The sequence below is a fragment of the Equus asinus genome, chromosome 3, assembly GCF_041296235.1.
Source record: "Equus asinus isolate D_3611 breed Donkey chromosome 3, EquAss-T2T_v2, whole genome shotgun sequence".
NCBI classification, from domain to species: Eukaryota; Metazoa; Chordata; class Mammalia; order Perissodactyla; family Equidae; genus Equus; species Equus asinus.
The window spans coordinates 94,744,658-94,771,957 of record NC_091792.1 but is presented as its reverse complement, the minus strand read 5'-3'; the positions used below and the strand labels follow the sequence as shown (position 1 = coordinate 94,771,957).

The 27,300-nt window shown below is 36.5% G+C and overlaps 1 protein-coding gene across 13 annotated transcripts in view; it reads right to left on the bottom strand.

The window, feature by feature from the left end:
• The window catches only part of WDFY3 (WD repeat and FYVE domain containing 3), a 251,234-nt gene that overhangs the window by 78,538 nt on the left and 145,396 nt on the right, over positions 1-27,300 (bottom strand). For 12 of the 13 annotated variants that reach the window (XM_044766258.2, XM_044766252.2, XM_070505447.1 and 9 more), the window contains 15 exons: positions 26,427-26,658; positions 24,885-24,985; positions 24,515-24,733; positions 20,677-20,858; positions 18,707-18,938; positions 17,218-17,378; positions 14,622-14,733; positions 12,488-12,678; positions 11,119-11,271; positions 7,188-7,261; positions 6,943-7,104; positions 5,499-5,593; positions 4,868-4,988; positions 4,426-4,643; positions 653-888 (listed from right to left, as the gene is read on the bottom strand). In XM_044766258.2, the coding sequence (XP_044622193.1) occupies positions 653-888; positions 4,426-4,643; positions 4,868-4,988; positions 5,499-5,593; positions 6,943-7,104; positions 7,188-7,261; positions 11,119-11,271; positions 12,488-12,678; positions 14,622-14,733; positions 17,218-17,378; positions 18,707-18,938; positions 20,677-20,858; positions 24,515-24,733; positions 24,885-24,985; positions 26,427-26,658 (2,489 nt within the window). The remainder of the gene's footprint in view (positions 1-652; positions 889-4,425; positions 4,644-4,867; positions 4,989-5,498; positions 5,594-6,942; positions 7,105-7,187; positions 7,262-11,118; positions 11,272-12,487; positions 12,679-14,621; positions 14,734-17,217; positions 17,379-18,706; positions 18,939-20,676; positions 20,859-24,514; positions 24,734-24,884; positions 24,986-26,426; positions 26,659-27,300) is intronic. The other variant, XM_070505448.1, reaches the window with a different exon arrangement.

The following is a 27,300-nucleotide window of genomic DNA, read 5'->3' as shown; positions in this document are numbered from 1 at the left end:
CTGTATTTTGATTTCGTGTAAGGGTAGAGACTCAGTGCTTTCATTTAAAAGGTTTTGTCAATTACTAGAATTGATTTGAATAGCATTTGACACTATGATGGAAGTATAGCTGAGTTTACAACTAAATGCCTAAGTCTTTGCAGTGCCAGAAACATAAGATCGACACAGATATCCACAGTAGTCTTCAATTAGAAATCAAGTCAAGTCATGCTGCTTTCCTAATGTGGACGTCATCTATCACTGAGAAATGAGAAACATTTTTCTAATTAACTTGCACTAGGAATCCTGTCATACCCACACAACTAATTTATGGTATATATACCACTCTCTTCAGTTTAATTCTACAGAAATTAAATTATGTTTCTGGACAAAATCACATCAAAGAATTCTTCAGCTCGCCCTTAAAATATCATCCAAAGTCTTTACGCATATATAATCATATAGAGTAACCACATATACATAGAAATGACCAAACAGGGACAAAAGGATTTTTGGGAAAACTTTCTATGGTATTTGCAGATTTTTCTACCCCAAATCAAAGCCTAAATGTGAGAAAGGGATGGAATCAGTTGGTTTTACTGTGATTTACCCATTACCCTATGGTGATTTTGGGGGCACATGTAATTACTTACACCTACTAGGTAATTCCTACCTGGCAACCCTGCTTACATCGGCTGCTGCTGACAGGCACACTGACCTGCAGGTTCTCAGGCAGCTCACTAACTGGCTGCTGCAGAAACAATGCCATGAGGAGAAAATAGAGGGCAGGGACATTAGTGTGTTTAGGGAGGAAGGACTGAAGAACTGGAAAACCAGGAAAATGACAAGCATCCCGGTTAATCTCCCTGACTGTCGATCTCCCACCAGCACTCCTGCCCACATTGAATCCTAAGAGAAGAGGAAATATAATAAATACAAAATTAATAACCGATTACCATCTGCATTAACAAAGAAGAGAGTAATTCAATATATGTCACATTTCTATCCAGAACATTCATATTAATATAGGCAATTAACTATTCAATTGTTGAATTAATCTTTTAGTCAAAAGTTTTCTTTATTACCTCTGACTTTAGCAAGGCTGTCTATTAGGACACAGGTCTTGAAACATGGCTGAGGAAATTAGATATGAGAGGTAATATAAATTCTACTCATTAAAAAAGAATGACCTCAAAAGAGCTCTAACATTTCCCTAAGAAGAAAGTAAAATTAACATTTCCCTAAGCAGAAAGTAAAATTCAAAATATAGCCAAAATTTAGGATGCTACAAAAATGTAACTTAAAAATATAACTTCTATAATGTAGCTAATATATTTCATTTGTTCTGAAAATGATGATAAACTAGTTAAGGTTAAATTATCTGTGAATGTAGAGACAAGACAAAATGAATAACCAAAACAATCTTTCCTCACAAGGTGGTCTGTGATTCTGTTGGAAAGCTGTTTGGTAATGGGACAGCAAATCTGAGCCCACCATGATTGTGGTTATCTGAACATCCAGAGTCCTTTCTAGAAACACAGCTCTACCAGGAGACGGTCACTGCTTACTGATGTGGCTTACAGCATCATCCCGTCTATCAATCCTGTTTCCTCTGTTATATGACAACTTTCAGCATACAACTCAAACATTTAGTTCTTTTGCCACTCCAAACCTATGACAGCGCTCAGCACAGAAGGAATGTTGGCCAGAATGTTCAATGGAAAACTTTTGTGAACAGTAAACAAGAGATGAAGCATTGATTTCTACTCTGAAGCAATTTTCACTTCAAAAGAATATTCACATTTTTTTCCAACTTCTTTTTTCTAGGATGAAGTAAGCACATACTTGCTAATTAAAATAATCAAAGAGAAATTTGTATCTAGGTGGCTTTTTAAATATTTCATCCTAACCAACTGCTCAATGTGATGTGAATTACGAAGTATGCTCTTCTAATTAACAAAAAACCGTACAGCAATTTACCAGTCTCTTTCATAGATCATCTCATTTCTCAAATACGATGAACATGTGAGTTAGAAATCGCTATTACCCTTTTTATGACATAGAAAATATGTGATTTATTCAAAGTCGTAAAGTTAATGAGTGGCGGCACCTGAACGTGGAGACTGCTGCCCCTATTTAGAGCATGTGGGGTTATGCTGTCTCCCCTGGTCTGAATGACATCGCCACAGTTTTGAAAGACTGGCTGCCTCAGGACACTGCGTGATTTTTGTTTATAGTAATTCTAAATGAAATTATGAGCATAAAAAAGTCTTGAGCTCATACATTAAATAGGAAAATAAATTTTGATTAAACTACAGGTCCTAAATGAAAACCAATACTAGCAGTCATTTTCCTTTCTAAATTCTCACACTTCATTTTTCCCAATAATTAATCTTAAGGAAGACTTAATATATTATTAACAACTACACATTAATTTAGATTCAATTTACAGCGACATGGAAGGTATTTTTATACAGAAAAATTTGACAGAAACTAATAAATGTGAATAAAACATTCAAAAACATTAGGTTGCTCATCAGATGAAAGAGAAATAGAATCAAATGAGACGTGTGTATATATATATATAGATATCTGTAGACACACATACATATGTATGTATCAGACAGATATTCAGGGAAAATTAAATTCAATTGAATCAAATTTAAGTTAAACTTAAATACCTAGATTTCTCTTTAGAACAAGAGCAGCATATGCAATGTGTAGGCAGGTATCAATGAAGGACAAATAAATTTGAAGAAATGAAGTCAGGTAGATCCAATATGGTAAAAGCATTTTTTCTGATATTACTTAAGTGATGTAGGACTGACAAAAGGACAGGACTAACAGTCAGAAGACAGATACTTAGACGCTATTAATGTCTGCCTCAGGAACCTTATGCATTTAACAGTCTTACCTTCCTAATTAGAGAAATTAATCCTTAATTTATATTTATTAGGTTTACTTCCTATAAAATATCTTATACACTACAAAATATATACCTGTCTCCAGAATCATGAAGGCCAAATGAGATGATATATGCAAAAGAATTTTGCAAACTGCAATGTGCTGTATGAATCTTAGGTGTTATTACTACTGTGGTTTTTCACCTTCAATGAGAAGCTGTCAATTAGCATTTAAACTCTCATATTCAATAGAATTCACATTCAATTGTACCTTTCATTATTTATTCTCTTAGTGGCTATTATTAAGGTTATTAAGCTAAATTCTTTCTACCAAACTGTTCATAATAATAACATTTGTAGCTATATCGCTCCCTCAGAGTCAATGCAAAATAGTGATTTATCTTTCAGATCATAAAAGCCTATTACAATAATAATTTAAAATGCATATGTTAAAGCAGAGAATTTTCTCGAGAAATCACTTCACAGTGAATTTCCTTCTTCATCACACATAAAGTTTCTGCAGACATTTTCCACGTGTGAAATAACACTGAAACAATCCTAGGTTGTGAGCTCAGTCTTTCTATCATTTGCTTTAATAGAGGAAGCAGTACAGGCAGCACCCAGGTATTGATACGTTCACTTTCTTCTTAAAACAATAAACTACATATTAAATTCTGATCACTAATTTTCCCATCTGACAAGGGTAAATAGATAGTCTTGATGCTTGTTGCAGAATACAATTATATCTACTTTTAAAATGTAATGTTATAAAGACAAATATATTTTTAAAATACTTTAATAACTGAATGACTGTAATTTTCAGTAAAAACATTATCTTAAATATATATTTTCCAAAATAAGGTCATGAATATGAATAGAAATATACCAGTTCAAATGAATCTAAAATAGAAAACTATTAATTTTCTAATATTACTTAATGCTCAGTTCCATGTTTAAAACAGCACAGAACTACTGAGCAGAGAATAAGGAGCTTTGCCTGAAACTCTGAACTTAAATCCTTGAGAGGCCATATAACAGACCCATTGAAAGCATGGGCTTTGGCCTCAGAAGACCTGGATGCAAATTTTGATACTTCCTAGCTGACAAGTGACTCCACCCCTATTCCTTGACTTTCTCATCTGTAAAATGGGTATGACAGTATTTATACCTCATAGGATTATTGTGAAAATGAATGTGTTTAGTAACCGGCACAGAATAAACACTCAAAATATTGGTTATCATTATTAATTCAGTTCTGATAATTTGTTAGTATTTACTTATAGATCAGAAAGGGAACAATACAACAAAAAGACCATAAGGAATTCCCTTGAGTTTTCATATCTTAATATCCTGTCTCTGACTTTGGTTTAATTTGCAACTAAAAAGCCAAATTTGAAACTTTCTAAGCTTTTTACTCTATCATTAATTAAAATTCCTAACTCTTCATGGTTGTGAGATAAACTGAGGAGTATAAGCTTACATAAGATTTAAACACCAAACACAACAGCTTATTTTAAAGCAGCTGACTGTAACAGTCCCATACCTAACACTGTTCCGATCTTATTAGTTAAGACAGCATCTGTCTGTTCCAGCCACCCTCCACCACTGAGTCCTTCTTTAAACTTGATGAGAATAGACTGATTACTCAGCAGGACGACAAGGATCCTCATGGCTGCCGTAACTGTGGTGGAATGCAAGTGTTCTTCCATAAACATCATAATCCAGTCAAAACCCAGGGTCTTGACCAGTTCTTCACAAGCTCTATTTAAAGACAAATGGATTAAAAAAACAAAACAAAATATTAATTTCATGGATTATGATTTCAAATTAAAAAGAAAAATATGACTAGGTTCTGTTCTTGACATACTACAAATTTCAAGCTTAAAAAAATCTATTAGAAGTCAGTGGCAATTCTTTCTTTTGTCTGCTATGAATTAACCAGTAACAGCAACTGGTACCATGAATTCTAAAAAGATTTTACTTACTGCAAATTAATGCTTGTCTTTTCTTTAGATGTGTAAACTAGTTTTAGCAAGATATCTAGAAGTCTGTTCCTCAAAAGAATAAGATTGGCAGATACAAGACCTCCAAACTCTTCTTCAGTTCCTACAATGAAAATAAATACATTAAATTACCCTAGCAGATAAACCAGGACAAAATCTCCAACACCGTTCTAGAAAATCTCACTGAAAAATACATCTTTTAGAAAAAATTTTTTCTAGGAGTACTTTCCATTAAAGTGGACAAGAAAAAAGGTCCATCTCTTTAGAATCCTGAAAATTGTTCCATTATATTTGATATTATCTAAACAAGTGATAATAAAGGCTGTGAACCCTTTTTTACATTAATATTCCCCTCCCCTCCCAACATGAATCTTCTAAACACAGGAAAGATTTTATTTTTAAAGTAAATTTTACACCCTATTAAATTCTGTAAGGAATTTTGTATTTCTGCAGATTGTACAGGCCTGATTTAAGACAAATATATCTGTGAAAAACCAGAAGAAGTAATGTAAGGAGAAAAATAACAGAATAGTATCACATATAATTCAGGTTTAACTAGTGCCAGAAGAAAACAGGGAATGTAATTAGTTTTCAAGCTCCAGCATTGACTCACCAGTGTCAAGCTTCTCTTCATTCTTTATTTCCATAACGACAAATTTTTCACAAACTGCAAAGGTTGGTAAAGTAGAAGAAATAAACTGGCCAAACCTTTATATACAAGAAAAGAAAGATTACAGATTTTATTTTTTCCCTCTCCAAAACAAACAATAAAATATGAAGAAACAAAAAAGCAAAAAAAAAAAGAAAAAAGTACTTCTTATTTTAACTATCTTTTACAGATCTCTAGTGATTATATGGTTTATTTCCCCAGAACCACTGCAATTAACATTATATGTGTTACAATGTTTTAAAATACAGAGAAAAATATGCTTCTCCAGAAATATGAGTCCTTTAATGCACTAGCTCAAATGACTTCAAGAACCGAACAGCATGATCCAAACTAAAATGTCCCAACATTATCTGTACGGATCCACCGAAGCCTCGCAGTTAACAACTCAGGCTTAGGAAACACAAGTAAGCGGGAAATCCCGGCTCTGTCAATTGTCAGTCCTCTTACTTGGGGCAAGTAGCTTAACCCCTCTGGGACTTAATTTCTTAATTTGTAAAGTAGAGAAAAATAAAAAACTTGATAGGTTTCAGTGGTAATTTTAGCAAAGTGATCATTATAGCACGAGGATAAGATTTAAATAAATACTGCTAACAACAATCATCATCTCCAAAATAAGTGTTAAACTCCAGTCTTAAATCTGTCACCAAGTGAAAACAATGTTTTCAAGGTAAGAGAATCTAACAGTGAGTGATTTACATGCTCTACAGTTTAGGGACTAGTCTCCTGGGATTGCTCTAATGACTAGGGTGGTTTCACCTGTGTTTCCCGGGAGATTACATGAAAAGTGGTAGTCAAGTCCAGTTTAAGCAATTCCCTACCTGGAAAATACTTAGGCTGGGTAGTTTTTTTTCTTCCATTTTCAGTTAAGATCTGAATTATCATGTGAATATTAGAACATTTCTACAGATAGTCCATAAATATGTCTTAAGCCACATTTTACATTAGCAGCAAAATAATACATCATATAAAAGGTTTGAATATGTTAAAAAAAAGGTATCATCTGTCTGGGTGACAGCGAATAGATCTAACAGAGATGGCACGCCCACTCCGGGTGTGTGTGCTTGTGCACATACACTTGAGAAGCAGCAGGGCTTGGGGAAGAGGGATGAGTTTCCTACAGTGAACACTTTTATGTCCAGGACAATCAATCTTATTGGGCTTATTCCTACAACTATTCTCACCAATATTCTACTATTTACTAGTGGCAACAATTGGCTTTGCTTTATAGAGGCAAGAGACTGAGACACGCATGTTTTCCGTGCCTTCCAGATATCTTGAACTGTATTAACATTACACACAGGCATAGGAACCAATTACACTCATCTCATTCATGTTAACGTCACTGGTACTTTTAGTTAATAGAGACAAATACAGAAGTTGTCACTACCTGAGCAGATCATTGCTGTTGGGAAAACCTTGCAGTAAGAAGCTCAGCACATTACTAATAGCAGCAATGGTAGGCTGGGATAAAGACATATCTCGAAGAGTCAGTAGCAGCTTTGGGATTAGCTGGAACTCCCTCATTAATTTGGCATTCTTCGAAGCTTCACTATAAGAAAAAGAAGACTTTATACACTGTACTCTCATCCCTTGTATAAATGAACAACTGACTACATAGGTATTAACTAATACCTGGACTCTGTGAGCAGTTCAATAAAGTGTTCAAATAAGGAAAGATGAAGTTCATACGGTGCATGGAGCCAGACCTACAACAAAAATAAAGAATAGTGATATATTTGCAGTTAAAAAAATACCCAAAATGCCAATCCAACAAACACAAATGCAGCACATGGAACATATTTCACTTATATAATTAATTGAACATAACTACTCTATTAATTTATATTTGGTGAAACCCTATAAAACTCCTTGCATATAGAACTTCTGGTTCTGTTCATAAAGGAGTAACTGCGTATGGAAATTACTCTCCTAGAGTAAACAACCATAAAGGCAAGATCTATAGAAAGTTTCCCTGGAATCAAGGTATTACTGAATACTGAATATAATATACCGAATAGAGTTAATACTGAATGCTATATACTGAACACAAACACTGAATGACTGGAATCTTGTGTGGGGTCCAAAACCGGAAACAACCACTGTAAATAGTAGATCAAACAATTCCTGGAACTCACACAGGGCTGAGACTAGTCTGCATTCTCAGCAACCAGAGTGCAGAGACTTCATAATACATGCAGAGTTGGGTAGAGGTCTCAGAAGTGTAATAACCTTAATAGTGGGGATAAATTAGCACTAGACTGAGGGTTACTCTAGGTCCAGCCTAACAAAGTCTAAAAGCATTTTCAAAAGGATCAAGATACCTGCAATGCCAGAGCAAAGTTCAATAGTTTTTAAAAGGAATACAACAAAATCCAGCACTCAACAATGTAACATTTAGCCTCTCATCAAAAATTTCCAAGTATGCAAAGAAAAACGAAAATGTGACCCATAAGTAGGAGAAAAATCAACTACTACAAATAGCCCAGAAACGACAGAGATGATGGAATTATTAGGAACTTAAAAAGCTATTAAAAATATGCTCCATGTACTAAAGAATGTAACAAAAAATATGAACATGATGAGGAGAGAAACAGAAGATAACCAAACATCCAAAATGAATTTCTACAGATGAAAAATAAAATATCTAAAATGAAAAATATAATGGATGGGAATAACAGCAGATTGGACACTGCAGAAAAAGATTCAGCAAACTTGAAGACAAAACAGTAGAAACTACTCAAAATGAAGCATGAGATAAAATTCTAACAAGAAATTACTAGATGAGTATTAGCGACTGTGGGACAACATCAAGCAATCTAAGACATGTGTAATTGGAGTCCAGAAAAGGTTGAGGGGAGGACACCAGGAAAAATAGTTGAAGAAATAATGGCTACAACATTTCCAATTTAATGAAAATGACAAACTCACAGATCTAAAAAAGTCAACAAACTCCAAGCAGAAGAAATATAAAGATGACAATGGAGTGACTGACACCTTTGAAGTATGAAAAGAATAAAAAATTGTCAACCAGAATTCTGTTCTATGCAAAAATATCTTTCAAAAAAGAAAAAATAAAGACTGTTTCAGATGGGAGTATTTTTCGCCAGCACTTACAAGAAATGTTAAAGGAAGTGCTTCAGGCAGAAGAATTATACAAGATAGACATATGGATCTACACAAAAGAATTAAGAATGCCATGAATACTATCTCTGTGGGCAAATATAAGAACTTCTAAAATGTCTTTAAGGGGCTGACCCGGTGGTGCAGTGGTTAAGTGCGCACGTTCCGCTTCGGTGGCCTGGGGTTCGCCAGTTCAGATCCCAGGTTTGGCACAGCACTGCTTGTCGAGCCATGCTGTGGTAGGCGTCCCACATATAAAATAGAGGAAGATGGGCACGGATGTTAGTTCAGGGCCAGTCTTCCTCAGCAAAAAGAGGAGGATTGGCAGCAGATGTTAGCTCAGGGCTAATCTTCCTCAAAAAAAAAATAAATAAAAAATATAAAATAAAATGTCTAGAAACGACCACTGAAAAAGAAAATGCTTATATACTATTACAATAATTGTATTTATATTTATCAAATGGCTGTTCTAAAAATAGGGCAAATTAATTATTTATAGACACTGTGGTTTGGGGGTAATTAGGAATGCTATATGAAGCCATAAAGTGAGCAAGTGAAATCAAGTCAAAATTTGACGAGCCAACTAAATTTCTGACGTTTGTATATGAGATTTTAATCAGAAATCTGAAACTAAAGATGACTTAAATGTGTCAAATACCAGATGAAAACAAAGCTAAGCTTGGTTAAGTAGGTCTCTGTAGTACTCTCATAATCCTTTCTGCATACTTTTATCTCTGCGCTTTCACAAGTTTTTAATCATCTATTTGTTTTTCTCTCTAAAGGACCAAATGCCCCGAGGCATGAACTCTGTCCTTCACTTGCACATCCTGAGCCCATAACACAATGCCTAGGTCAAAGATGCTCAATAGGTATTTACTAAAAGAATGAGAGGTTTGTGTATCAGAACTCTGAATATCAGGCTGAGAAATGCGTATTTTATTGTGCAAAAGGGCGAAATCACTGCAAGTTTTTGAGTAAGTGATATGATTATGCCTTAGAAAGAATGAGGTCAAAAGATATATAGGAGAGATGGAGGAAAGGGGAGAAGAAGTGGCAGTTAGCCTCGTAGGTAAGAGGAGGACTGATTAGGGCGTGGATAAGGACGCAGCAGCAGAAAGGAGGAGTGCATGAAACGTGCAAGCAGAATCTATGCCACTTCATATCTGTTTATAAACAGTGAGGAAGAAGGAAGCTGATCCTTCAATTTCAAGCCTCAGCGACTAGGGGAATGGTGGTGTTATTCATAGAAACAGGAGTTAGAAGGAAGAACTAATTTGGGGAAGGATGTTAAGTTCATTTTAGGTGTTGCTGGGACATAAAAATGGAAATGTTGAACAAGAAGTCAGAAATAAGCCTGGAATTCAGACGTCAGGCTAGAGATGTAGATTTCAGAGTCATCTCCACAGAGATGAGGCTGCAGCACTCAGCGAGAATCTAAAGGAAAGAAAACAAATAAAGGAAAAGATAAAGAAGTGAAGTGCACACTTTTGTATAAAATAATGAATATTTCACAGCCAGGAAATTATGAGGAAAGTAGTGAGGAAGGTATAAGAAGGAGGGCAGTGCTGCCTGAAAGCTAGCAAAGGAACCGGGAGATGCAAGAAGAGGGCAGGAGACTGCTGCCCGTGCTCCCGAGGGCCGAGGGCCCAGCAGAGGCCAGGCTCCTGACAAGCCTTCCAAATAAAGTTTCAGGAAAGCGATCAGGGCACCTCGCCTGCTTGTTAGGGACTTAGAATAACTGACAAGAGCAGACAGCAGTTCTGAGGAAGACAAGTTAGCGCCGAGATGTGACAGTTAGCCAACTCTAAGCGCTAGGGGCCATTCTGGGCGGTAGGGACACAAAGGTGAAGACAGATGTGATCTCTGCACACAGAAGCCTGCAGTCTCAGTGGGGAGAGATATACGTAGGTATGTATATAGTGACGAGCATGCAGAGTGCCCAGAACAAGACATTCAATGGAGAGAGGATACGTGAGATTAAGTGGTGCTTTGAGGGGATAGAGTGGAAGCTGCTATGGTAAAAAGACAGTAGAAATGAAAATCTCATTATTTTGGCGAAATGAATGGCATTTTACTAAGCGCTACTATTACAAACCAAAATTTCAGGTCTAGCTCCTATTCGGTGAGGAAAAGTTTCTATCAGAATTATTTGACGAAAATATGTTTGCCTCTTGTAATGCCAGAGGCAGCAGTAGATTATTTATAGTTAGGTATCTGCATTGCATCATTTCACTTCTATCTATCTGTAAAATGGATTATCCTTGGGGAGAAGGACTCTATCACTACCCTATTTTTTATATTAACCAATATTTTACTAACATGGGCATCATTAAATTATAGAACTTAAGCATATCTTAGAAACAAAATTGATAGTTAACTCTATATACAGAATAAGAAATGGATTCACTGATTATATATTATCAGTTAGTGTTCATATACATACATCGAAATCACAAAGTAGATCCTGGAAAGCGGTTGAATTGGGAATAATGGAGGTCTCATGTCCACTATCAACAGTTCCCACCAAGGAAAAAGTTAGATGGAGAATGTGGCTGTTAAGAAGGGAACGTTTCTTCTTAAGCAGCATTGCCAGCAACTAGAAGAAAGCAAGACCAAATGCCTGTTGATCAATCATCGTATACATATATACCATCATATATATACACACACATATATATATGAGAACCACAGGTATTAGAATCTGAGACTTCTAATATGATTTCTCAATTTTTATTATGATAGAACATGAGAGAAAATCTGAAAAACAGGGTAATTATCACTTTATTATTAAAATATAAAATATCCACTTTTACACAAACTCCTTCAATTCACATATAAATATTTAAGTTGTTGTTGCCATTATGTGCACACAATTTTCCACTCTTTTCCTCTACATAACATTTTATCAAAAGGATTTTTTCTTTTGCGACAGTCTTCATAGTCACAATTTTAAAAGGTTGAATGATATTCTACAGAATGGTTATAGTACTATTATTCATTCTTATGCTGTTGAAACATTTAGATTGTTCCTATTTTTTCATGATAAACAACGCTGCAATAATCATTTTGAACGTTCTGCAAAACACTTATCAAAATAGTGTGATTAAATCTACAGAAAACAGTTACAGTAAACAGTTTATCCACTGCCAGGGAAGCTCTGGCTGAGTTGGAGAAGGCACTTGTACTTCATCTACACTAGAGGGATTTATAATCTTCCTCCAAATACTTGTTTCTCTTATTACAAGAGCAGAACTGAGCGGAGATGTGGCTACATGATCACTGCACACTTTAGTCCCACGTGAGTTTTCAGGACTAGCAATGGCACACATATTGGAGAGTGGTTCGCACATCCCAGGGGGTAAGGAAGAGTCAAGGATGACGGGTGTGGAGGGGAGATACAAGGAAAATGGGAGAGCTCTGGATCTATTACCGCTTTGGAGCTCTCTAGGGCAGGTGGTAATGTGACCCTACTTCATTTCATTCCTATTTCCATAGGGCAAAATAACTCCAAAATAGCAAACCATTGTTCTGAAAATGTATTCAAATATATCAAAACTATACTGAAATCATGTAGCCTAACTGAAGGGTCCAGTAAGAGAGACTTGATGAGACAGGAGAAAAAGGATGAACCAACATAAAGAAAACAATTCATATTCTCACTTGAAATATGTTAGTTTTAATAAAAATTACTGACTTTTAAAGTTTACTTGGACAATATAATTCTTTCAGAATTTGAACAATATGAATAATAATGAAAATTGGAAGATTTTTTATGCAAAGTAACGTGAAGGCAGAGCTTTATGGTTACAAACCTGGTAGCCCCTGATTCTTTCCATTTCTTTGCTGGCTAGTGGGTTACTCTTGACTACACAAACCAGGGCCTTGACTGCTGCATACAGCCCTTCCACATCAGAAGCCATGGCCACCAGGCCCAGGATGGCTGCAGCTCCACCGATGTACTGCAAAGTAGTGGCAACAGGCTTAGGAACAAATGTTCTTACTCCTGATTAAAAGACAGTGAAAAACAATTAAAATAAATTCCCCACATAAACAAGTGAAAATCATCTTAAGAAGTATTTAATTAGTTACAAATTACACACACAAAAAAACCTTCTACCCTAAAACGAAAATTCTAAAAAAAATAATTCAAGGTAGAATTTGGGAGAAGGCAACAAAGGCTTATATATACACTCTCAGAGAAGAGGTGGGAGTAACAGGGCAAGTGGAGAAGAGCTGGGATTGAGAGCAAGCACCAATGTTTCCGCTACGTAGCTTTGGGCAATATAGACTCAAACGCACAGAGGCCTTGGGAATGCAATTCTGGGGTAAGTGAGAATGCGTACTAGGGACTGTGGGGGAATGAACTTGGGGAGAGCAAAAGCACTTTACCTCTGTGAATTGGGGAATGGGATAGAGAAGCCATCCTGGCAAGGATGAAGTATTCCCTACAGAGAAGCCAAGCAAAGTACATCACTGACCATTACTCAAAGCTTCTCCGAGTTATGTAACCTGAGTGACAGTACATCAGTGACTTCAGAAGAGCATTATTATGTGGAATGCTAATTATGTGGAAGCACAGTACTAGACTAATTTTGTGTCCAAAAAAATTTTCACATCTACATTCCTAACCTTGTGTTTTTTTGCTGGGAAAGATTTGCCCTGAGCTAACATTTGTTGCCAATCTTCTTCTATTTTATGTGGGACGCTGCCAAAATGTGGCCTTACAAGTAGTGCTAGGTCCACACCCAGGATCCGAACCAATGAACCCTGGGCAGCCAAAGTGGACCAAGCGAACTTAACCACTATGCCACTGGGCCAGTCCCAAACCTTGCGTTTTTTTAAAGGCATTGTTTGAATATCATTTGCCTACTGATCAAGATTGAATTTTTGAAAAATAAAATTAAAATGCATACTTTCATATATTATGGCACTGGATTTTGAAAACTACCTTCTAAGGTAATTAGGGCCAGTATTACCAGTTTACAGAGAAGAAAACTGAAGTCCATAGAGCTCAAATGTCTGGCCTAATGCCACACAGTGACAGTACAGGGGTTAGAACCTAAATCTTTGAACTCTTCATTCACTGCTCTTTCAACTAAACCACAATTCTGCTACATTTTGGCAAAGGACACAGCAGTGATGAGTAAATATTTGTTGAATTGAATAAAGAAAAACTACCATGTGCTTTATTTAGCATAAAGGAAACTATTTTATCAATGCAATATGGTCAAAAAAGAAAAACAAAGTTAAGATATGTGCACATCACTGGGACAATGAAAAGTGCCAAAGACTGGTAAACATGTAGGATTCTGACCAGCACGACACTAACTTTTTGTCAATCTAAAAAGGAACCAACATTATGTACTGATTTGCACATTAAAATATATAACCGCTGGTTCTGGATTTTGGATGGCCTAATGGGATTATGTCTCAAGATTCTATCTAACCAAAAAAAATCAACTCTTTTCAAGTAGACATCAGGTACGAGGCGCTGCAGAATGTCCACCAGCTCTAACTTTCATTAGAGTGGATCCAAAGTGTTTATGCTCCGAAGCTCTTATTTTTAGCTCATTTCCAAATAACAGAAGCACCCGTGAGCACCACCACTGCTGCGCCATGCCATGCAACAATCGTCAATATTTCTAAGTCTTTACATTTCTCCCTAAATGTAGTGTGAAATTTACCTTGAAATTACACAGAAGCAGGTAGTCAGTGCTCATCAGTGCTGACAAAAGACGGAAAAAGTTAACGGGATTTTATAAAAGGTCATAATTTTTAAAGTTGATTGGAGTTTGAGCTTGTTATATTAATCTCTAAATATCACAAAAACATTATAGGTCAGCACGATAAGATACGAATTTAAATAACACCTCTCGAGTGAGGTAAGTGAACGCAGATTTGAAGGCAAATAAAAAAGTTTGAATCAACACAGACAATTGGACTCACCCAAGTACCCAATCAGAGTGGCCCCAACTGTCCGTGCAGGTCCATTAAGATGTCCTGCTGCATTGTGTATCAACTTCACAGGAGTGGCATTTTCATGGGAGGAAACGCCTAACTGAAGAACAGAAAAGGAAAAACAATATAACTATAGAAGAACCGTCTGAACATTTTGATTGAGAAAGAAAAAAAAAAGACATGATTGGTAACATATCTTTTCTCTCTCCTCTTATCAGAATATTAAAATCATGAGCATTCATTTTCTTTTAAATGTGCAAACACTTCCAAAGGTGTGGAAACTCATAGAAAGAAAGTTAAACACAGTCTCCTGAGCTCCAGCTGGTGAGGGGTTCTTGGGAGACAGCTTCAGGGGTCCTCCTGAATGGAACTCCGTCGTGGTTTAAAGGTCCGCCTCACCTGCTGCCTCCCATGACTTCCGATCAGTGAGCATCATATTAGCTTTGCTCCATATCCAAGTAAACGTCACACAAATTATCCAAGAGTTTAGAGAAAACATGCCTACATAAAAGGAATGTTAAATTTTGCACACACAAACACACACACACACGTGCTTTCAAAGCATAAATAATCCTAAGACTTTAATTCTATGTACAATTAAAGTTTACAATGAAAGTAAATTTAGTTCTACGTAGAAGTTTATGTAGAATTTATGTTCCTTAGAAGATGGCACATGTATTCACAGACAAACCTCTGCACAAGAGTTGTCAATACTTACTGTTCCCAAATCCTTTCCTCCCAGTCTCTTGATTTCCTTCCCCTGGGGCTTTGCCTCGCCTAATCAGCCAAATAGCTTGTCAAGCTCTCTGATGACTTCCACCATGTCAGTCCTAACTTTCTTGACTGCTGACACATTCGCCATAGTGAATCACTGATTCTCACAACACCAGACTCTCCCGGTTTTTCTCCTTTTTGGCTGGCTGCTGCAACTCAGTCTTCTCTGCTGGTTCTTCTCCTCCCCAACTCGGTAACACTGGAGCGTCCCAGGCTAAGTCTGTAAACCTCTCCTCTTCCCACCTCTATACTCTGGCGAATGCAGCTAGTCTCACGGCGTTAAACACCACCCACGGACATTCACGGCATTCCAACCTCTCCCCTCAACTCCAGAGGCCTGTTTCCAATGGCTTTGATATCTCCACAAAGTTGTCTAATATGCTTCTCCAACTTTTCCAAAACATATTGCCCCCCAAAACTGTTTTTGTAGTTTTCTCCAAATCAGAAAAAGTGACTCCATTTTCCTGGATGTTAGAGCAAAAAACTTTGGTGTTGTCCTTGATTTCTTTCTTTTGCTCACATTTCACACCTAATCTATCACCAAAACCTGATAGCTCCATCTTCAAAATATACCTCAAATCAGATGGCTTCTCATCATGGCCACTGCTATCATCTCAGTTCTGACCACAACCATTTCTCATATGAATTATTACGGCACTGGCCTCAAAACTGGTCCCCCTGCTCTACTTTTGTCTCCCTTTAATCTACAGTCATTTGTCACTTAAGGATGGGGATAAGTTCTGAGAAATGCATCGTTACATGATTTCATCATTATGCAAACATCACAGAGTATACCTACACAAACCTAGAGAGTATGGCCTGCTGCACACCTAGGTTATATGGTACTAATCTTATGGGACCACTGTCGTATACATGGTCCATCATCAACTGAAATGTCACTACATGGTGCATGACTATATTCTGAATAGAAATCATAGTGATCCTGGTTAAAAAGTAAGTCACATTTCATTCCTATGTCTAGAACTCTATGATGCTTCCCATCTCACTCAGTTAAAGCCAATGCATTTACAATTGCCTGTAAATCCTAAACAACAGAGTCCCCATTACCTTTCTGAGTTCCTCTCCTACTACCCAGGCCTGCTGTCATTTTGCTCTAGCCACACCTGTCTCTGTGGCAGGCATGTACTCTCCTCAAGGCCTTAGCACTTGTATTTAAGAGGGCAAACCCCCCACCCCATACGTATATCCCATTCTCCGTATTCTCATGGCTTGCTGCTTCACCTCTTTCAAGTCTGTTCAAATTTCACCTTCTCAGTGAGGCCTCCTCTGACCATCCTATTGAAAACTATGAGCTTCTCTCTTTCTCTTTTCTGGTTTATTTTTCTGCATAGTACTCTTCACCTTCTAACATACTCTATGATTAGGTTATTTCTTTAGTTATTACTGTGTGTCTCTTCCGGTAGAATGTAAGAACCATAACGGCAAGAATTTTCTCTGTATCCACTGCTGTGTCCTGAACAAAATGGTGCCCAGCACATAGTATGTGATTCAGAAAAACTTATGGCCTTAAAAGTGGCAATTGTTTTCCAAAGTGTAATTTCTTAATTACCAATAAAAACATAAGAATATAAACCATGTACTTAAAAGGAAATTCTCGCTTTTCCAAATTAAGCTAAATACCTAAATATGTTATGGCTTAAATTCAAAGCCAAGCAAACCAAATATAAACAATATATGAAAGGCACTGTTTTTAGCAACCACTCACACTTGGGTGGTACCCATAATGCAACTCTGAAACATCTTTCCAGTGAGAATCAGCCACGGTTTGTGAGGAAACCATTCTGCTTACCTGCTTGGCAATGGCTTTGCTGTCCAACTTGTTGTACACTTTCCGGATTCTTGCCACTGTTAGAGAAGACACAGAGAGCGCAGAGAGGCCAAATGACACCTTTTCTTCTGGTACTAATGACACAGGAGATGGGATGACACCTTCGGATTTTGCATCTTTACCTTCAAAAGAAGAATAATCCTTTTCAAAATCATTAGTATTTCTCCTTAGCCTAACACAAAGTTTTTATGCTTACTATCATTTTTAAATGGGCAGACTTGATAGTCTTTTAAAGTGGAACAAGGGAGCTGAATTTAAAACTGTTTCATTTAATTTTCAGCTCTTCATTTGTCTTTAATTAGAAAACAGGGAAAATCATCTACTCATAGAACTTTACATTTCAAGTTTTGCTCATAAAACATGCTTAACATATAACATAATGTAAAGGAAAAGAATCTTAACTGTTATCACACAAATCACAAACACCTGCCCTAGAAACAAGAGCATGGGATTAAGTGGAATGTCCACAAGCTTTGCAGCACAAGGTCTCCTCTCCAACGAGGGCCCTCATATACGCCTCTCTCTATTCTTCTAGACAGGACAGCGGAGAAGCTCAGAACACAAGTTTTGGAGCTAGATGGCTTAAGTTTGAATCTCTGCTTTTTCACTGAAAACCTGTGTGACCTATACATCTCTGTGCCACAGTGTCGTCATCTGTAAAACGGGGATGATATGCAGAGTGCTGAACTCCCAGTGTTCTGAGGAGGTGAATAAATACAGGTGAAGGGTTCCGAACAGCCATGTCCTTCATGTGTATGAACTCATCTGGCACATATTAAGCACTCATTGTTAGCTATCATTAGATGCTGTCTAAATCAAGAACACGCGTGAAAGACAAATCACTTGTCCATGTACTTGTCCTAACTCTTCTGAGAACTTATGTACAATGAGAACAAGGGAATGAAGTTAACGTTTGGAAAGACGACTACAAAGGAATTGTAGCTTAATATCAGTTCCTTTGATTCTAAGTTCCTTTTAGGAAAAAGGATAACAAGAAGTGGACTGCAGAAATAAAGGGATGAGGAAAACAAATGTTACTTGGTCTAATCTAAAAAATACATGTGTGTGTTTTCTGGACCCATTCTTCCTTCCTTTAACCAGAGAAGACACACTTTAAATTGCTTCATGTAATAGAAGAAATTATAGAAAGAGAAGGTTGAGGTTAGGCTCTTAGAGAGTATATACCTACATCCAGAGCAAAGAAGAGAAACTGGAAAATCAGTCATCAGGCATGAAGTCAAAAATCAGGAAAGTACAGTATGATCAGTGGAGGAGGGCATTTTGATTAGGAGTGGTCAATAGAATCATGCTGAAGAAAAGTAGAGGAGAAGGCCCCTTTTGTAGATAAACACAAAGTATAACATTCTATATACACATGCACGTATTCATGCATCTACACTGCAGGAGTTGAGTTTTATACAACTTTAAGAACAGAGAATAAGTTACTCACATGGCATACATACGGCCTGAAAACTTCCAACATAATTTGGTCCTAGTTCGTAAATGGTAGTCACATTTGAAGGAGGTAAAACTTCTTCCAGAAAATGTGTGGGTCCCAGGCGCCAAACCAATGAAGCAATTTGGCGTTGGGCAGGTGGAGTACCAATGTACGCATAGACTGTGCTAACCACTGGTGGGTTTACAGAACCTGAACCCCCCGGAGTACTGTGAACATAGTGAAGCTATAAAGTAAAGCAAATGTGTGAGATATGACCAAAAAACCCCACTTTCAACAGAAAAATAAGCACTTATTGTGTATATTTTCATTATACTAAGGTCATACAACTTTACAAATGTACAAAAGCAGTTGGGCTGAGAAACATGAGGGCAGGCTGAGATTCTGGAACCTGATGTAGAGGTCAGAAATTTCTTCGACAACTCTCTACAGATAAACTATCTAATGCTAGAAAGGGCACAATCAAATACAGGGATCCTGTCACTGTTTGGTTGTTGTGCATATCAAATTAACGATTATTCTATGAAATTTTTGGGTTGATATGAAAACAGAGCTTTCCAACTATGGAATTCAAGTAGTCTGGAAATTAGCTATATTACCTTCAATGTGAGTCTGTTCAACATAATTACTCATGAACAGTCTTTTATAATGGGTAAAGTGCTATAAAAATATTAGAAAAATGAATAGTCTGTTGTTATATACTTTATACACATATTTTAATCTCAATGTAAAATACATTTTCAGATTTGAAATTACACTAGTGTTTACCGACAAGGTGCTTAAATTATCATTCGATTCATTTATAATAAATATATAATTAGAGTATAAGAGATAAGGAAATCAAGTTGCTTCTTGTGGTATAGGCAGCTTTCATTGCTTGATGGAATGAGGGACATTTCCACCGATTGTTTTGTTGTAACATTGTCCTTGCTTCAGATCACATCTATTATTCCACATACCAAAGAAGAGTTCCTGGTATGAATGTGAAGACCAAAACGTGACCTAAAGTTGGTTTCATGGGACTGACTTCTCACAGGCACAATGATGATAATGGGAATATATCAATAATAAATCTCCTACTCTCAATTCTAGAAGGTGAGGGCATTTTATCTTCAACAATACTAAAAATGACAAAGGAACAATCCACTACAGAACCTACTGGCCAATTTCAAATGCAATCATATATACAAAGAAAATAAATGACTGTCCCCAGAGTGCATTTTAGAGTTTATCATTGGGAAACACAATGCCACAGTAAAATATCATTGAGGAAGGAAATATACTCAAAGAAGCTGCCAATTGCACTGCTTTTAAAACTTTAATTCACAGAAAAGGACAAACTTTCCTTTGTTGCTTCTTTCAAGTGATATTACTATAAAAATGGATACTATCTTTTAGAAGTTAAAGAATGTCAAGAGCTTGCCAGCTGAGTTCTGTAGAAAGTAACTAGCAGTATTTATCCTGATTCAAAAAAGGAAACTCTCCTGATTCCTTACTGGCTACTTCAACTCTCTTGCCTCTCTTCTGAATACCGCAGTATAGCTATCGAGGGTAATATTTACATACTCGTTTATTCAACAAACAATGATGGATCACCTACTATTATTATCAGGGACTGATTAGGGTGATCTGAAAACAAAGATGAATAACAACACTCCAGCTCTAAAGGAACATAGAATCCACTGGACTGTATACAATAACAATGAAGTGACAAAACCAGCACGGACATATTCACTAACTTCTTTAGTACCCTGTAACCTCTCCTTTCTATTCTTCTCTAATAAAGGGATATGAATTAGCCAGCCGCATGACTCTAACAGATTGTTCAAATGGGTACTGAACGTCGATTTAAAATTAAGACAGCAATTCGAAAAATACCCCTGTAAACACACATACACACAAACACACCCACCCCTACACTATCTTGTAAAGCAGGTTGAGATTTACAAGCACAGCATGCTTACCTTCACAGTGTTAACAAGTTGTCCATCAATATAAAGGGCTGCAGTACTGTTTTTCAGCATGCCTTTGCTCATCACCAGAACCAGATGATGCCACTGTCCCTCAACTATAAGCTCTCCACATCGAAAGCGAGCACAGCACGGGAGAATCTCATAAAAAGAAGATTCTTCACTAAAATCATCAACTAAAATAAAGAGGGGAAAGAAATAAAAAACTCAACATCATCCTCAGTCTAACAATTACTTTTATCTAGATCTTGACTTTATGTTAAAAGAATATGATGATGATGATATAAATGAAAATATCCTATTCATTCAATAACCTCATCTATTGTTGTTTGTGCCATGGAGCCGATTCCAACTCCTAGCGACCCTGTGTACAGCAGAGTGGAACCCTGCCCGGTCTTTCTGCACCATCCTCTCACCTTCCGGCACTGTATCAGACACTGCTCTCCTATTCTTCACAAGGTTTTCATGACCAATTTTTTTGGAAGTGGGTGGTCAGGTCCTTCTTCCTAGGCTGTCTAGTCTGGAAGTTCTGCTGAAACCTGTCCACCATGGGTGACACTGCTGCTATTTGAAATACTAGTGGCACAGCTTTCAGCATCAAAGCAGCATGCAGTGACCACAGTATGACAACTGACAGATGGGTGGCGTGGTTCCCTAGCCAGGAAGTGAACCCAGGCTGTGGCAGTGAGAGCACCAAATCTTAACCACTAGACCACAGGGGTTGGCCAACTTTACCTGCAGTAAGAAGTAAAAGCTGGGATATATTCTGCTTTCTTCTGCTCAAGATACATAGAGTTACAATCAAATAAAGTTATAATAGCTAATAAAATAAAAAATAAAGTAAAATAAAGTTACAATAGACAACAAAAAGAGACTAGTTGATTATTACCTGTCATGGTGTGTTACAAAAGGTCTTTTTAAATTTTAGTTCAACAAGCATTTGATTACAGCATTGGTTAGAAAAAGAATCAAGAAAACTAAAAATTTTATTCTTACTATATGCTCTGTTTAATGATATAAGCAGGCAACTATCTGTTCTTAGGTTGTGGTTGTACTAGCCTGACCCTTGCCTGACAATAGCTGGTAGTAAGGAGGTGATGTATGGAGTGGAAAGGTATTTGTAGACCCCAGTTTCCTGCTTCACCAGACAGCTCTGGTGATGACCACATTCTGCAATCACTTCCTGACTCAAGTCTGGTTTCTCTCTGCTACCCAGTACGTTGCCAGATTGTGCCAGGAGACAATGAGTTAATATTAATTTAATCTTACTGTTAAGCTAATTAAAAATTAATCTACCTTTTCTAAGTATTCAAAAGAAGGAATGGACAGCAGCAGAAATCCAGATGTTAAAAACTCATTCCTCCTCCCAAAAAATTTTAAAAAGAGCTATCTGTAACCGTGTAACTTTAAGGAGACCCACCATTTTTCAGTATAAGCAAATAGGAGTAAATATACTCAAAGTTAAATGTTTAAGTTATATGAAGAAAGAACTATTAAAAAGCATTAATTTCTATTTTTGGGATCTTAAAATATCTGCATATACTGAAATGCCAAGATTATATTTTAAAATGACAATTCAGAATATATACCTAGTGATGAGTTAAGACTACGACGAGGCAGAATCTTATCCACAGGGGACCTAACACAGGTTCAGAATCGAATTAACTAGGTGAAAAGCATGGTCAAACAGCTTTGAAAGGCCTGGTTTTATAAACCAAAAGATGCGAAATAAAAGATAAAAGATACGGGCGAAACCAGAAACTCTTCCCTGGTTAATAGACTGAATCTTCTCGAGGACTGCAAAGCATTATTACTTATGAAAGTTTCTGAGAGTTCCACATTCTGACTCAGGCTTAAACTAAGACATATCCAGCTTTCAGTGGTATGTAGGGTATCTTGGTAAGTTAACCGGTTTCTGACAACTCTTGTTTACCTAGACATCTTAATGGGCTACAGCAGTTCAGAGGATGGATCCTTGTAGTAGTAACACCATATATATTACTAATGTATACGTTACTATAATTTCTGATATATGGACTATAGCAGGCTTGCAAATTACACTTAGTGAAAATGATACAGAGTTAGAAACCATTTCCCTAGCTTACCGAAGTATCCTTGGATCTACTCCTTAACTCTTCCATTAATTCTATCCTCTTTCTAAATTCCCCATTATTATTCACTTTCTCATTGTTTCTGTTTCAAGCCATCCATATTTCTTTTCCTTTATTCTTCTTTCTTCTCATTCATTCATTTATATTTTTAAATAATATTTGTGGGCCTAACATGTACGAGGCACTGTTTTAGGTGGCAGGGCTGCTTGGAAAACAAAGATAATAATGTGTGTGGGAGCTTACAGTTCCAGTAGGGTAGACAGACAAAAATAAAATAAAGAATTAAAATCTATGAAGTCTAGATACGTGATAAAGAATATTAAACAAAGGCTATGATGGTAGGCACACAGAGGAAGGGAAGATTCAAGAAATATTAAGGAGGCGTAATACAGTAAGGTTCAGTGGAAGGGATGGCATTTTCAAGGTTGACCTGAGGTTTCTAGCTGGGTTCAGTGTCAGTGCGGGTGTCATTTACCAAGATGGGAAAACAGCAGGAGATGGAGGTTTTATAAAGAAGAAACATTACAGTCTGAGTTGTTTACACGAAGACTATTCATATGAAGATGTCTAATATGCAGTTGAAAATATGAGGACAAAGCCCGGAACACAGACAAATATGAAAATTTTAATTTCAGAGTCCTTGGGATAAAAAGACCTAAAGCTTACAAAAATGGATGATTTTTTTCTCACAAAGAGCAGGGTGAGTACAAAGACTAAAGACGAAACCCTGGAGAATATGAATTTTAAGGGGAAGAAGGAAAAGAATGCTGTTGAAGGAAATTGCAAAAGAGAGGTCAGAGAAATAGTGAAAAAACAAGAGAGTGGGTATCCCAAATTGCAAGACTGGAGATGGTTTTAATTAGGAAGAAAATATCAACAGGATCAAACACCACAAAAGGGTCAAATAAAGTGTCCTAAGGAGAATTTTAAGGCAGTTACTATACTGATGCCTAACTCGGTGCTAGTCATGATGAAGAAGACTAAGTAAGACAAGAAGCCTTACAATCTAATTGAAGAGCTAACATTGATATTCAATTAATATTTGAATACTAACTACATGTGAAGCAATATGTGGTATTATTTTATTTAGTTACTTAGAAGATGATAAAAAGGAGGTGTAGCTATATACAAATGCTTATATTCAGAGCAAAGAAAATTCAGTAGATATTTTATGTTATTTACATCATTTAGGTAGATCTTCACAAATGCCTTGAGTTTAAAGTTCTCCTGCACAGCAAAGTCATGTTATAGCATGTTGGAGGGAATTGTGGAAATAGGATTATTAAATGGTATGCATTAAGTCTTGAAGGTAAGCAACAGATAAAGTAATTAAAATGTTATTGTGTCTAGCACAGAGTGGCACATATGGTAGGCAGGTGCTCAATGAATATTCATTAGTTAAGCAGAATTCACAACCAATGAAAATCCTTACTATAATATATCAAACAAGCAACCTGTTTCCTAGCAAAAGCTGTTATTTCTTGGCAAGTAGAGATTAATCCTTATTTTAGGAACTCTCTCCACTCTTGTCTATCTAAGTCTTCTTTGAAAGTTCCTTAAAATTCACTGGTAAACAACATTCAAGATTTCACATAACCTGTTCTATTCTATACTAATTTAAATTGGAAAATAATTACCAGCTGGACCTTAAAAATGAATATGAAAATAACGTTTAATATTTTTACTAATGACAAGAAGCAGAAAGAAAGACAGATCCTGACCATAGTTCTGGAGCAGCTCCTCTTTGGTGGAGACAATCAGGGATCGGTCTTTTGCTGACAGAACGACGGCAAGGCACACGTAATGCTGCTCCGAAGAATTTGCTCGGCGCACAACAGTTAGCAGTCTGACAGGGTGGTTATTTGGAGGGGAACTAAAATGTTCAATACAAAACCAGCTGGAGTAGCTTAAGCCAGACGGAGGAGGGAACAACCTTTCACCTAAAGTAAAAATAGAAAAATAACAATGAAAAAGTTCGTGTTGACTCACATTTACATTAATAAAAGAAGCCAGAAAAAAAAAAAAGCAATAAACTCTAAATATAATCGACTGAGAAAAAGAATCTCACAGGCAAAGAAAAGTAGTATTTACCAGAACCAATGCCACTGACCACAGCCCCATCAGTAAGACATGTTGTGACGGCATTGTTTGTAGGGGCGTTATGAGGGGCCAAGCTGGGCAGGAACAGGCAGCTGTGAGAGAAAAGACAAGGCAGATATCAGAGCTCAACTGTTCTCATAAGCACTGTGCACTTACCATGTTGAAATCAATTGCCATTATTTAAAGGTTACTAGAGATGAAAGATCACAGAATAAATCTAGATGCCTGACAAACTCCTTCCCTTCTTTTAATTATGTAAGACTATCAAAAGACATACAAAATTTCTAACAGCATGATTTTAATTTAAACTTTTAAAAATCAAAGTATAATTTGCATATGGTAAAATGCACCAGTGTATAACCCTGTTGAATACATTGGGACAATTTCTGTTCCAGATTTTTTCTGTTCTGTTTCTGCAGAAAAATTTCCTTGTGCTCCTTTCCAGGGAGTCACTCTCCTCTGTTGCCACTGTTGCGATTAGTTTTGCCTATGCTCAAATATGTCTTAATCCACTGTTTGATAAGAACCTATGACAACGTTCTTAAAATACAATTTACAGTTTTACCTATTTATTTTTTTAATTTTTCCTTTTTCTTCCAAAGCCCCCCAGGACATACTTGTGTATTTTTAGTTGTGGGTCCTTCTAGTTGTGGCATGTGGGATGCCGCCCCAGCATGGCCTGATGAGCGGTGCCATGTCCGCGCCCAGGATCCAAACCGGCGAAACCCTGGGCCACTGAAGTGGAGTGTGCGAACTTAACCACTCAGCCATGGGGCCAGCCCCACAATTTATAGTTTTAGATCAACGTATAAGAATCCCACAAACAACTAGTATAGACAAAGATCTATTCTATTAGCATTTGTGTCCATTTTGAAGCTGATGGACTTTATAAACTCTTCTATAATCTCTATAGATTCTTTATTGTTGCTTCTGCTGCTACAGCCTATTCTGCCACTTAAAAGTGTTTCCTCATTTCATATGTCAGTCACTGAATATTTATAATGTATAAGATACTTAACCTAGGTAATTTAAGGGAATGAATGATGATAAAACCCAAAGAGCTTTTAATCTAATTTTAATTTGCATATCAGCTATAAACTTATTGTACTAAATTAGAGGTTGGCAAATATTTTCTGGAGAGGGCCAGACCACACATACCTTATGCTTTGTAGACCACACAGTCTTTATCACAACTACTCAACTGTGTCACTCTAGCACGAAAGCAGCCATAGATAATACACACATAAATGAGAGTGGCTGTGTTACAATAAAACTTTATTTACAAAAAAAGGACCGTGGGCCTTAGACTGCTGACTCCTATACCATATCAATTTATTCAGTATAATAAATAATTTAAAATAATTAAATCTAAAAATCTTAAAATAACATGTTCAAAGAACTCAACCATCTGAAAATAGACAATATACAGCATATTTTAATCAAGTAGATTTAAAACCAAAGATCTATTTGTCAGAGGCAAGTATGAGGCATAAAATAATACCATAAGGCATGGCTACCTTGCAAATTCCTTACCCAAACCCTTCTAGGGATGTGTCAAATTCAACAAAAGCTGGAGTAACTGATGACCCATGAAGTCGGATGTCATGTGGGGTTGTCATGGAGACCAGACACTTCACCCTGGTTAGGGGCACAGTACTTCCTTCTGCAGATTTCACCAGGCTCTTGCTTATCCGGTAATGGTTATCTTCATGTAAGCTGAAAACATTATCAGAACCCAGACCTTCCAGAGATGTGACCATACTACCTGTAAATGAAAGAAAACCTCTTGGCAAAAATATGTGGATTTCTATAATAATGACTTTACAAGGCTGATTTATTTTTAAATACCACTCTTCCATTTTAATATACAATAACTATTTTTAAACACCAAAGCTATTATCCATTTTTAATGTACTTTATGTTCATTTTAAAACTTAAATAGCATGTGTTTCTTTTTTTACTTATTATTAAAGTAATAAACACATTGCAGAAATGTTGGAAACTACAAAGTATAAACAAGAATAAAAATCACCAATAACCACCATCCAAGTCACTGTTACAGTGCAATTTAGTTCTAAATTACAGTTAGTGATGCTTATAAAAACCAGATGACACTTTTATTTCACAAAATTATTTCTCTTTGAGAAGAAAGAAATATATTCTAGAAGTGTTATAATGGAAAGAAACAGGTCATCTTTCTCACACACACAAAAAAATAAGAGATAAATAGCAGAAACTTGTGTCTCCCATTTTCTCATTTTTAATTCTTCCCTTACAACTATTAAAATTAAATAGTGATCACAGAAGTACTTTAACTAAAAAATTCTATATGCGTGTAAATAATAAGTCAAGAATGAAAAGACAAATATTAATCAAACTGCTCTATTTTTCAGGAATACGTTACAAA